The sequence below is a fragment of the Kryptolebias marmoratus genome, linkage group LG19 (genome assembly GCF_001649575.2).
Source record: "Kryptolebias marmoratus isolate JLee-2015 linkage group LG19, ASM164957v2, whole genome shotgun sequence".
Taxonomy (NCBI): Eukaryota; Metazoa; Chordata; class Actinopteri; order Cyprinodontiformes; family Rivulidae; genus Kryptolebias; species Kryptolebias marmoratus.
Genome location: NC_051448.1, coordinates 11,820,680 through 11,833,792, shown reverse-complemented (window position 1 = coordinate 11,833,792; position 13,113 = coordinate 11,820,680). Strand labels below are relative to the sequence as shown.

At 38.4% G+C, this 13,113-nt stretch overlaps 1 protein-coding gene across 3 annotated transcripts in view; it reads right to left on the bottom strand.

Annotated features, from left to right (window-relative positions):
* Positions 1–355: 355 nt before the first annotated feature.
* si:dkey-71h2.2 (low density lipoprotein receptor adapter protein 1) overlaps positions 356–13,113 on the bottom strand; it is a 44,917-nt gene continuing 32,159 nt past the window's right edge. The window contains exons 4-10 of one of the 3 annotated variants that reach the window (XM_017427369.3): positions 12,522–12,636; positions 11,131–11,203; positions 10,914–11,000; positions 9,414–9,574; positions 8,643–8,677; positions 6,069–6,097; positions 356–4,551 (exon numbers count right to left, since the gene is read on the bottom strand). In XM_017427369.3, coding sequence (XP_017282858.1) covers positions 4,505–4,551; positions 6,069–6,097; positions 8,643–8,677; positions 9,414–9,574; positions 10,914–11,000; positions 11,131–11,203; positions 12,522–12,636 — 547 coding nt within the window. In that variant the 3' untranslated portion in view covers positions 356–4,504. The remainder of the gene's footprint in view (positions 4,552–6,068; positions 6,098–8,642; positions 8,678–9,413; positions 9,575–10,913; positions 11,001–11,130; positions 11,204–12,521; positions 12,637–13,113) is intronic. The other 2 variants (XM_025008371.2, XM_025008370.2) reach the window with 2 other exon arrangements.

Here is a 13,113-nt window from a genome sequence, read left to right as displayed (position 1 = left end):
AACATGCCCTTGCTTTGGATTGACCACATGGAGGCGAAAAATATTTGAGAAGGGAGAAAAAAACCCGTCATGGATTGGATTTCATGTTTGAATCAAACTGTTCTGGACAAGTCAGAAGCAAGAAAATACACATTCCCTGCCAAAATGTTGATCTTGGCATGTTTGTCTGCACAGTCAGCGGCTGGATTCTGTGTGTGTGTGTATTTGCTTTTTCTAAGGCTATTTGCTGAAACTCATAACTGCAGCATAAAGCAATCTTAAAATCAAACTCATGCAGCAAAAAGAGAGACAACAACCACATTGTCTGCCACAGGCCTGCTGTATTTAAAAACAAAGACCTTAGTGCAGAAACGTATTCTACAAAATTCTTTTATTGTGCATAAATATGTAGCAAACCATAACAGCATCCAAATCATATACATGTTTTTACACAGATTAGGACTGCTTGTGGTATTATAACATCACAACATTACTGGAAACCCACTGGTTGCATAGATAGAGCATACATACAGTAAGCACCTTGGTAAAGTAAACCAACAGTGTAAACCTCAGTGGTTGTTTCAGGTAATAACCTGCTGGAATCGGGTCTCATTTTTACAACCTTCAAATGTCTTCTGGACCCAAACTCTCACAGGCTGATTTGTATTCAGCGCACTCCTGACTCAGTTTGGCATGTTATATACCTGCGCCTCCCACACAGAACACTCAGAGCTGCACCGAAGGACCGCATCCATTCAGGATTTCCTGGGAGTCTGCCCACATCGATGTGCTGCATAAAATACATGGACCCATTAAACAAAACGCATGGGAGTGGAACGGACTCGTGATCGAAGCAGCAGTTTATTTTACGATGGGACTTTAATTCTAAATATTATAACAAGAAAGAGCCGAACGGCAGCTTGCTTAATAGCACAATCTAATTATGCTAATTTTCTTTTTTCATTTGACGTAGAGCTCAAAAAATGTTTCAAAAAACCTTCAAAGTTATTATTTACCAGTTAAAGGGATAGTTAAGATATTTTGAAATAAGATTCAAGGATATGAATAATTAATATCTTACCCACCTGCTGTAGATCGCTCTTTGAATGAGCCCAGTTTGAAAAATAAAGTTTATTTTTGACCAGACTGAGGATCAAGCCCAACAGAGCTTGCGGCCATTTTAAACAACTCCAATGAAGACATTATACGGTTATTTATGTAGAGTTTTTTGATCTATTGCAAGTACAAATAGCAGCAGCAGCTAGCTGTACTACTTATGGTTAGACAGCTCCAATCTTAAAGATTTCATAGTGATACATGAGCGCTATTTAATAAACCTTTCCATGACTGTCAATTTTGTATTACTTGTTTTTTCTAGTCCAAAAAGTCACACTGGGTGTGCCCAAGTTTGAATCAGAAATGGTACAGCTAGCTGTTGCTGCAGCTATTTGTACTTGCACGACCAAAAAATATGTAAATAAAAAAATGACAGCAGTGTAAAGGTTTATAAATAGGAATTATATAAATCACTAAGAAACTAGCTCGACTGGAATTGTTTTAAGACAGGAGCGATATAATTTGGACTTGTTCCTGTTCAGACTCGTCTTCAACTCGTCAATCTGGTCTGGTTTTCTGTTCACTGCTATAAATTTGTTTTCTGTTTTTAGGGTAACTTGTAACAGTTGTCCAAGGACAACAGATGAAAAACTTCCTTTTGAGTAACTCTGTTATATTTACATTTATCTAATGTTCATTTATATACACTGTCCTTGATAAATAAATCAATAACATTCACTTAAACCTTGAATTAAACTATTTCTATAACTGAAGTAGTTCAAAAAGCTATCTACAACAGGTAAGATACTGATGGTTTGTAACAGATCCTACAGATCCTCATTTCAACTATTCTTTTAGGAATCTCTGACAAAAGCATATTTCCAAATATCCCACAAAATTATTTCATGCTAAAGCATTCACACAAGAAAGGGAGTTGAAAAAGGAGAGGAGTTTGAGTGAAAAGCAAAATGAAAATGTTACATTTTGACTGCTTCCCTTAAACGTCCCAGTCAATCAATCATCCACTGACACTCTGTCAGCCATATTACATTTCCATATTACCCAATTTTCTTTCTAAAAACAGTCACTCTAGTGTTTCATCCAGTCTGAAACGAAACAATGCAATTAAGCTTCATGGCGTAACCCGATAAGCCGTCCAATTATTCTGCAGCGGGTGTCATGACAACAACACAGAGCTCCTGCCCCCTCCCTCCGTCACAATAATTCTCAGTCAGAATGCCATGAATACAGAGAGAAAGACCACTTCAGTCAGACACAGCATAATACCCTTTTGATAATGAACGTCATCTGAGAACTGGATAAAAATAAACTGCACAGTCTAAGTCTATAATAAGACTCAGAACAAATCCTTTCCACCCACGAAGAAAGATGCTGGAGTAAGACGACGTTGTATTTTTTGACACTGCAGCACGGGCTGCAGGTAAAGAGAACAGCATGAAATCTGTAGATCAGTTTAACAGGTGACTCAAGACTAGAAAACAGATTTTTTTGTATTCTTGTGATGCATGTGGATAACTAAGAGCTGTTCTGAAAAAATAAAGCAAGAAATAAAAAAAACCCACAAATTTAAATCTGTACAAATTAGCCTCTTAATTCAGACCATTCGAGTTTCTACAGGTTCACATCTGAATAAGAATGAAAAATACTTAAAAAGAAAACCCTTGTGTCAAACCCTGATTGTAATTTGTTTACAATGATACAATCCGCACACAAACAGTGAATACATACAGCTTTAAAAATGAAAAAATACAGCCTTTTCCTCAAAGAAACTTGACTTAGAAATATAGCTGTCAAGCACCAACATCGTCGCTTTTCTTTAACAGTGACACCATCGTTCTGTACAGTGACGGCTGAATAAATGAGATGATCATAGACTGGGTCATTAAACGAGTTCAGTAAGACACGAAGTAATTGTTACAGTAATATTAACCTGTTTCTGCCAGAGGGCTCTGCTGCTGTTTTTAACAATGAAAACAATTCTCTTTTTTTACATTAAAAAAAACAACTTCATAAAGTGAACATTTTATTAGACAAGCAAGATAAAAGAGTAAAAGTAGATTGTACATTTTTATTACACATTCTTCAGGAGTTATGTTGTTTGCAGATGGTTTTTAAAGCCAGATTAGGACTCGTTTGCCTTAAAGGGTCACACATGAAGTTCACTTTGTTTGTTTTTTATAGTGATTCTCAGCTTTGGGTTTTATCAGCTTGAAGATGGAGACTGCAAATCTCAGATATAAAACCTGCACAGCAGCTTGAAGGTGTGGTTGTGTGGAAAAAACACTGGATGTTTTACAAGCTCAACGGCAGTTTCAAAAGCCTTTAGGAAATCAGTCTGATTTAGATATTTTCATTAAATTCTTTGTCACCTTTTGATTGTGTAAGTATAATGTTATATTGCTAAAAAACATAATAACAATCAAATCAAAGGTGGTACTCCAAGGTTTCAATCTAACGTTACTAAAACAGCTTTTTGGTCCCCTTAAAGTACTCAGTCTAGTAGTCTTTCCTGCAGAAACTCAGATTTGTAGATTTTTGTCTTGGACTAATAGCTGAAAAACAAATCTAATCATAAAATACATGGATGTCCTTACATTTACATACATCACTCCAATCTAATGAAAAAGCCAACAGCATCTGATTAAAGTATTAAAAATTAGAAAGAAACATTAAAAAAAATCTGGGGCCGAAACCGCCAAACTGTTGTTAACACTGCATATGAACATTTTTTACTTTTCCAGTAACTGCAACCCTTCTTATTGTATGGTAATACTGTCAATAAAAAGATCCCAGAGGAAAATGTTTACATGATAAATAAAATAAAATTTAAAAAAAATGATCAGATCAACTTGATCAGACATGCTTCGTACTGCACTGGCATCCAAGAAGGAGTGAAATGTTGGATTTCTGTCAAAGAGAATGGCAGCCACACAAACGAGCGAGGAGATTTAACATTTTCAGAAACATGTTAACAAATATTTTTGGACTTTATGCAATATTTATGAGAACTAACAAGTGGAATATATGAATGAAACCATTCCAGAAGTTGCTAATTAAAAGAATGAGACTCAGTACTGTGATTCTCTGTGGGATTATCAATATTGTTGCTGACAGTTTTCCAAAATCTTACTTTAACTGAGAGAATTGTTGACACTAAACAGAGTATGTTGGAGGCATTCACAAAAAAGAGCCTTTCATAATATCAATTTACTTATTTTGGCTTTCCTACAGAATATAAAAGTCATTCTCTCTGATAAGGTTTATGCAGGAAATGATATCCAGTCTGAGCAAGTGAAGCTTGTTGTTTGGCGCCTCATTTTTGGGACCAGAGTACGCTTTTTGTTTAATTTCTGCAAGGCTGTGCGATGGGTAGTTATTGCCTGTTTGTGTCATACAACATCGTCAGCGCAGACAGGAAACAGACTCGCTGCAGAGACCTCCTGGTGACTCAGAGCTGCATCGTCAGAGACGGATTTGGGGTGGGACTCGGCCAGTCTAGCAGAGTTGTAGAGGGAACAAAGAGAGAAGAGCAAAAAATTGCTGCAGAGGTCAAAAACATTAAATTTTCATTCAGATGACGGAGAGCGCAAGGCATGCAAAGGTCAAAAAACTGAGAATAAAAGGAAAGTTAATAATGGAGTCAGAGCACAATGAGGACACTGATTAAAATGATTGAAATGACAGTGAGCTAAGAGGAGGGCCAACAGTACAGAGTTTAACGTGACAGGTCATCAGGACCTCAGTAAAACAGTTATGAAGGCAAGTTTTAAATCATATTGTATACCATTTGTGATGAAAACAAAATGGTAAGACCATTGTGGACTTAAAGTGTAGTATAAAGCTGAGCATATGAATTACAGTAAGTGTTCTTGTACCTGAGTTAAGATTTTAGCCATAAGGCTGATTTTAGGCTCAAAACTTAGCAGAAAGGTAAGAAAATGTGGTTGATTGGTTGTTTCTCTGTTGTAACAGTACTTCTTGGCAATGAATCTTATATTGTTGGAAAGATTGTTTATTTCCTCTTAAATGGTTGCCATATTTGTTAATAAAATGTATTTATGGGTTGAGCAGCAGAGTTGAGTATGTGGGTTGCGCCCATGAAAAACTTGCCAAAACTTCTCTGTTGAACAGCTTATTCTGCTACTGACTCTTGTTTGGCGGTGTTTATTGGATTGGATGTTTGAAGTCTCAAGAAACGAGCCATACTGGCAATTTATTAATTTATTCACTGAACAAGCAGGGGCTCCATTAACACAGGCACATCAGCCTGGCACCTCCTCCTCATGCTGCTCGCCAGCTTGGTCACAAACTGCTGTGGGACGGCATCTCATTCTTCAACCAGCATTTGTCACAAGTCAGCCAGTGTGGTTGTGTTGGTCACTGTGGAACAAATAGCACACCAAGACTGATCCCACAGGTGTTCAATGGGGTTAAGATCAGAACTGCAGGCTGGTGATTCCATCCTCTCCACTCCCAAATTCTGGGTTTAGTCTCTGATAAACCTCGCTCTGTGGGGGCGAGCGTCGTCATCTTGGAGGATGGAGTTTGGTCCCAGACTGCAGTTTTCACTGGTTCCACACAGGTGCTGACAATCAGGCAGCAGGCAGGCACCTGATTGTCAGCATGTGGGGAACCAGAAGCTCAAAACAAGAGTCAATAGCAAAAAAAGGTGTTTGGCATTGGCAGAGAAGGTTTGGTAAGGTTTTCAAGGGTGCAACCCTATTTACTCAACTCTGCTGCTCAACCCACAAATGCCTTTTCCTAACTACTCTACTGTTGTTTTGAGTGTATTTGTTTTATTTTGTAAGTGGAGTCACAAATGTCCAGAAACCAGAATTTATCTCTTCTGTGAGGAATTCAACAGCATCTCAGCTCATCACAAAAGATAAATAAATAAAATGTTGCAATAAAAAAAAACTAGATAAAAAAATTCAGACTTAAAATGTGCTGATTGGTGTTGAGTGTGTGGATGGCATGAAAACAAAACAAAAAAAGCAAACGCTGTCACCTACCAGTTTCTGCCTCCTCTACCTCCATGTTGCTGAATGGCAAAAACAGAAGGCAGAGGGCAACAAAACAACATGAATCACAGGTAAAAGCAATGAAATTTAAAGAGGCTATAAATGTATTTAATAAAAAGTAAATGTGTGCAATGCTCATGTAGATGTGATGCCACTGATGAACACTGAACATCTCACGGGAGCCAAAATGACCTGATATAAAAAATCATGACATTTAGAGGTGGATTAATTATTTAAGCACATCTAAGCTGAGTCAGTGGCTACATGAGGTCAACGTTTATTACAAAAATGTTCAGTTTATACCGACTTCCTCAGTTTTTCTCCATTTAAACTGATGCTGAAGTGATTAGTTCTGGGATATTTTAGATGTGGCTGTAAGGCTCTACTGGAAGACCTGTTAGAATATAATAAAGGTACACTAAAAAGGATTTGCTGTAGCAGCCAGAGCTGCAAAACTATAAAGGAATACTTGGGTATGCACTAATGCTAACATCCAGTTAAAGGTTAAAGTGGATTCCAGTGAATTTTGCAGACTGTTCTTAAAAAATAAAAAGTGATGCATTGTAGAACAAATATGATCTAATTCTATTTCAAAACTTTATTATTCGTATGTGATGCTTTCAGACTGGATCTTTTCATACCTGTTCTTTCTTTAGCAGGTCACAGACCAATTTCCATATCATCATTTTCCACTGTTTAAAAGTCTTCCAGCTTGTTTTTAACGAGCATTTTTATATTTCTGTTTCTTCTGCACTGTTGTTTAGTGTCTATTTCTGTTTCTTCAACATTCACAGAGTGTTTCAGTGCCACATTTCGGCCGAAGGAGAATATTTTTAAATAAACTATATCATATTTAGGTCTGTGTCGAGCAGAGCAGTTCATAACACTGCTGATGCATGCGTCGTTAAATAAGTACAATAAATGACCACTCAGTGCGGTTGAAGACAGATCTTTTGCACCACTTCGGTGTTTGACATCCCTGCTGATCTCTGCAGCGGATGTTTGCTACAACACTTCAGACTCTTTTGATGCTTTGTTCAGACTGGCACATTTATATGTCTCAAGTTTTAGTCTGACTCCTTCTGACATTTCTCTAAAGTTAGGTCCAGCACTTCCACAACGCCGTACCGAACATGTCTTCAGTTTTTAACATCAATCTGTTTCCAGCTAGCTGCCACTCTGACAGCTCCACATGCGTCTGCTGCTCGTTTGCCCGTTTGCTTTTGAAATCTGTCACAGCAAACAGAGCTGTTAGCCAGAGACACGCGCAGCTTAATGAGTTGCCGTTGCTTTAACGTGAGGGTCGCCATCCCTCTGTAGCTCCTATCTATCAGGGTTTGTATCGAGAGGAACCAAATGCAGGGAGGAAGCAGGTGGATGGATAACATAAGGGGATTTATTCAAGACGGAACCCTAGGCACCGAAGAGCAGGAAGTCCCATGTAAACAAAAACGAAAATAACCAGAAGGCAACACAAAATGAGTTAGAGGAGCTAAAACAAACACAGTCCAGAACAGAAAAAAAAGACAATGAATAAACTAAAAGAACGGATTTAGGAAAACCAAAAAAACTAACAGAACAAAAGATAAAGCCCAAGCAAAATGTGAGGATCTTTAAAGGACAAAGTCAAGACCAAAACAAAAAACGTGGCAAAAATTTACTTAACATTCTAAACACTGCAGGACACATGCACCAGAGCTGGGTACATAACTAAGCAGGCGCTAACATGAGGAAAGTTGGCCGTATATTCCAACGAATGTTTGGGATGGAGGGTTATCGCTTAGGGTTTTGACCTTGGTTAATTGTGCCAAAGTTAATGCATTCATAAACATATTTAAAACAAGACATGTTGAAGCATAGTGCTGTTTAATAAGATGTAATAAGGCAGGAGGAAGCGCAGGCAAGTGAACAAGTATGTCAGTAGAATCAATTACATGGTTAACATTTAAAAGTACATCCTGTTCATGTATAGTATATATAAATATTTGATTATTAGGCTAAAACCTTCTGCATGTTCAATAACTGAATGCATATTTACATGCAAACAAGTGTGGCATCACTGTAGTCCATGCAAGTGTTTAAGTCCATATCCCATATTTCAGACCTAGACATTAGGGTACCTCCAAGCATCTCACATCTACTGCAATTTTGCTATCTTTCTGAGAAAATAAAAAGCATTGGAATGTAAGGCACACTTTATTTTCACTGTAGTAATTCAAGCTGATGTTAAACAAGAGAAACAGTCAGATCTGCTGAATGCAATGGTTTAATTGTGGCAAAGTGACTTGAAATCAAAGTTTAAAGACTTTTTTTAAATCTGCTGAAAGGTAGCCAGTGTAAGTAGCCATTCATCATAATTTAGATTTTTTTTTTTTAGCTGTGTTTAAAAGGTGACATGTTTCTGTTTTGATGTTTTAAACGTGTGAAATATTGGCTCAATAGATTTTTCTCTCTTTACATGGGAGGACGAGAATCTTTGTGCCCACAGAAAACTCATTTTTCATTAATACATGAGTCAATATTTCCACTGTTCTCTGCAAACCTGCAGTCACAGGAAAAGGTTACCTTGAGAACGCGTCATCGAGACCATCCTCCACATCCTGCCGAGACACGACAACGTAAATTAACACACACATGTGGAGAGCTGCAAATTAAAATCCTGCTGCTTCTGGACTTTCAGCCTCAATGAAAGCTTTCAGTTGTTTGCCAAAGCTTATTCTGTTCAAATGAAACATCAGGTCATTTGTGGATGACTAGAACTTTCTTGTTTTAAACACTATTCCTGCACCGAATACAGGTTAATCTCATGAATGGCATTCAGTTCTGTTACAGTAAAAAAAAGGCATTTAGTCCTAAACTAAATTCTCTCAATGAGATGTAAACCCTGTCAGGGAAAACAGATAACACTATAATGAACAAATCAGTATGTAGAAAGATATTTTAATGGATGTGATGCCATCTACTGTTTTATGTTTGCAAGTGAACGCTAGGATGAGTGATAAATCTGGGCTGTTTAAATAACAGATAACTGTGATTTCCTAAATCAGTACATAGTATGTGAGCCAGTTTGCTTTACATGTTTCAAAGGCACTACAGGACAGAGCAGGTCAATGGCTGCTGTTACGTTTTGAAGTTCATTTACTACACTACGCAGCCTATCAGAGAGATCTCTTTGAATAACAGACCCCATGTCTGTTCAGCATGTTAAATCAGTAAGAAAAAAGGTGCTGAGGTGGTCCATGGTGATACACATAAAAAGACAAGAGGCAGTATGCAGGTGTTCCAGATGTCAGTTTGCTAACTTAGCATATGGGGATTTTTTTGTGTGTGACCTACCCAAGAGTCGAGTTTGATCGGTCGTCTTCGGGTGGGATTACTGCGGGGTGACAGCGAGCTGAGGGAAGCCGAGAAGAAGGACCTGCGGAGCTTCTCCTCCATCCCAGCGGGCTTATTATGTGCAGCTGGATGGGAGGGGGACGGCACGTGTGGATGAGAGGCTGACGCAGCACGAAAAAGGCAAAGACAATGGTACGTTGGGGACAGGAGACAGACAAAATGATGAGAAATCCAGACACAGCTTCTTTTTTCTTAAATTCGCTGTAATTCTGAAGGGTGAAACTTCATATCGGGCACTTAGACTTCACTGCATTAAGAAGAATCTCAATCACGGTTTCATGCTTTTCTCTCATTGCGAGTTAAGGCTTCACATTACCCTCCTCTCCTTCTCTCTGCTGCCAGACCAGAAGTTAAAGTAACCTGGGAAAATTCAGCTCCGAACTAACAACGAAACGAACAGGTAATTAAGTCTCGTCATGCAGCTCCTTTGACCCTCTGAGGAGCAGGAAAACATTTTGACCTATAAATGTCACGGCCACTGAAAACCACTTGAAGTCTACTGTTACCCTGCAAGTTTAATAAGGGACTCATAATGAGGCGGTTTGTCCGCAGAGCGTGTGACGAGTGATGGTTAAATCTGTGCAGGAGAGAGCTCAGACTCCGACTGTCGATATTTGTAAGTCTCATTAAAGTGGACACACGATAACCGGTAAAGGTCATAAGAATGAATATAGATTAGTGGAAAAAAAAACAAGAGGCATGCCAGGGAATAAAATGTCATTTTTACCACAGAGTGTTCAAGACTGTCAGAGACTCAAACAGCAAAAGGAAGAAAAATGAAAGGCGGAGCATTCCTTGAGGGAATACATCACTTTCTTTCATGCCAGAGTTTTAAACTAATAACATGACGGGAAATGAAAGTAACTGCTGCTTTGGTCAAACTTTCTAAACAACGTTATGCACAACTTTATGCAACATTGCCAAACCTTGTGACAAGTGTTAGTACTGAAGACGATTATCAGCTACTATCAAACCAACGTTTAGCTTGATATCTGTAAAAATGAGTTACAGCTATTTTTGTGGTCGCTAAGGTCAATTAGCTGTGGTGGCCATCTTGAATCGTTTTGACTCCAAAAGTTAACAGGTTGTATATGTCAACCAAAGAATTACTGTATGAAAGTTGCTATAAAACCAGTTCAGTGGTTCATGGAGATATTTTGCTAATGGTACAGACAAACGAACACAATCTTACAGACATGGGCGAAAACATGATCGCCTTTTGAGGCGGGCGATAATGAAATAACTCTGCAGAGCGGCGGCTTCTCCTCGGAATTTGTAACTAAGCTAAGTAAAGTTTATCTAAGAAAGATAAAAATAGATAGTGTATATCTGTGGTCTTTCAGTGGCCATTTTGTAGTCTCACATGTGTAGCTGCGTTCAGCTCAGTTCAAAGTTACAGATATCACAGATAAACTCACGTGTCGTTTAAAATCCTCATACCTGCCGGAACACACTGTTTCTCTGTCGTCTCCGTCTGGACGTCGCTCGGAGCGCAGGAACAGCAGGTCCTGGCCTTCTTGCTTTTGTCTGTTGAACACACGAAATGTCCCCAAAAACCATTACATCGAGCAACATTTTTGACCAGTTTTCTGGCCTAGTTGGCTCAAAACTCAAAGGTTATGAATTGCAATTCCTCTTTTAACCCCACGAGTCCTACCTTCCTGAGCAATCTCCCACAGATCGAGTGCTACTTTAAAGGCCTGGGCTACTGTTAACGTCACAGCTTGAGCCTGGAGATGGGAGAGAGAACAATCACGCAGCGGTGAAACACAAGCAGAACTAAAGTCACATCAGAAAACATGGATTTCATTTTATGGTGCCAAGGATGCTTTGTTAGAACTTTTATTTTGTATACTTTTAACCTTAATATAAAAGTTTATGTTAGCAAAATGCCTCCAAGGCCTAAGATTTTTGTCAAGTTGTTCATTAAACACAGACACAAACAAAGATATAATCGCCTACATTTCACCTTAAAATTAAAAACATTAAACAAACATTTCAGAAAGTAAACCGTCAGGCTTGATTGTAAATTATGGAATTGACAACATTTTTACTCGACCTTGTTGAAAAAAATATCATCATTTTATGGAAAGATGATGGATAAATTAGTAAAGGTTAATAGAAAAAGACGACTTTAACGTCAAAAATTCAGCTACGCTTAAACTAAGCTGTGATGCATCTGCAAAAGTAACCAACAAAGCCTGTTTAGGGTCTCTATTAGTAAAATGAGATCTGTAAAATTATCCTTTCTTATTAAAGTTGCTAGTTCAAAAAACATTGATAAAAATCTAAAGAACTAAAGGATTTTGTTACAGGCTGCTCACACTCCCTGCTGTTTTTCCAATTAGCATTAAAACCAGTTAAGACAACAATCAAGGAGATGGAAAACAGCACTGAGGCTCCGTCTCTTAGGATTTAGCTGACAAATCTTTTCATGGTTGCTACTTTCAGTGCATTTCACTCTGTCGGGAGCCTTTCCAAGTAAGAAGGATCATTCAGTGATATCCAGGAGTTGATTTAAATTTGATTCACACGAGAAATGCTCATTGGGGTGTCATTATTCAAACTGCCACAAGATGGAGCCAAACACCATCACCAGTCACGATTCTTAGATTTCTTCAAAAAAAAAGGTTAAAAAACAAAAACAACTGGACTTCTATTCTATAGAGGTCCAGTTGTTTTTGTTTTTTTTAATCATTTTTTGAATTTATCATGGCCTGGATGACTGAGAATCTACACCAGCAGATTCTTGGATTTCACTTTAAAGGTTTATTAGACTAACACAAGGGTGTCCAGTCCTGGTCCTGGAGGGCCACTATCCAACATGTTTTAGATGTTTCCCTGCTTTGACATCTGATTTGATTTGGTTTGATACCAGGCTTCTGCAGAACTTGAAGATCTGCTGAAGATCAGGGAAGGATTTAAAACATGCAGGATAGTGGCCCTCCAGGACCAGGATTGGACACCACTGGACTCACAGGATGTATTGGACACCTTTCTGTACATATCTACAGATGTGGGTACAGGTGTTGCTCAGGTGTTACTTACTATTTTTCTTTTTTGGCAGAGGAACGCGTGGCACTCGAGCGTCTCGTTGAACTGACTCTGAGAAACATATGCGAAGACCTTATCCTGAGTTTTATCCGCTGTGCAGTATGAAATTCTGGGGGGGAAGAAAACAAAACAAAAAAAAATCAGAGAAAAAAATATGTTATTCAAGTTTAATAGTAATATTTGTTCATACGATATATATCTGTTTATGGTGACCCATGATTGGTTGATTTACAAAGGAGTCATTTTGTTGCATTCAGATCTTAAAGCAAACTTAACATCGAGTCTTTCAGCCTATAGAAAAAACAACACTCACACTGCTCACATACAGGAAAGCTGTATTGCACTGATGTGAAATTCAGCTGAAACTTTCCAAATATGCTGACCTTTTCTATGTGAATACGCACACTAATACAGGCATCAGACTGCTGTTTCTGCACATACTGATGAAGCTCCACGGCTGAGAATGATGCAGAAGGAGACCAATGAGCAGCGAGGAGAGAAACAATGTTTTATATTTTGGTAAAACAAGAGGATTAGGTGGAGATAGGGTCCCGGCTCCCTGCGACCCCGTAATGGAGAGCGGGTA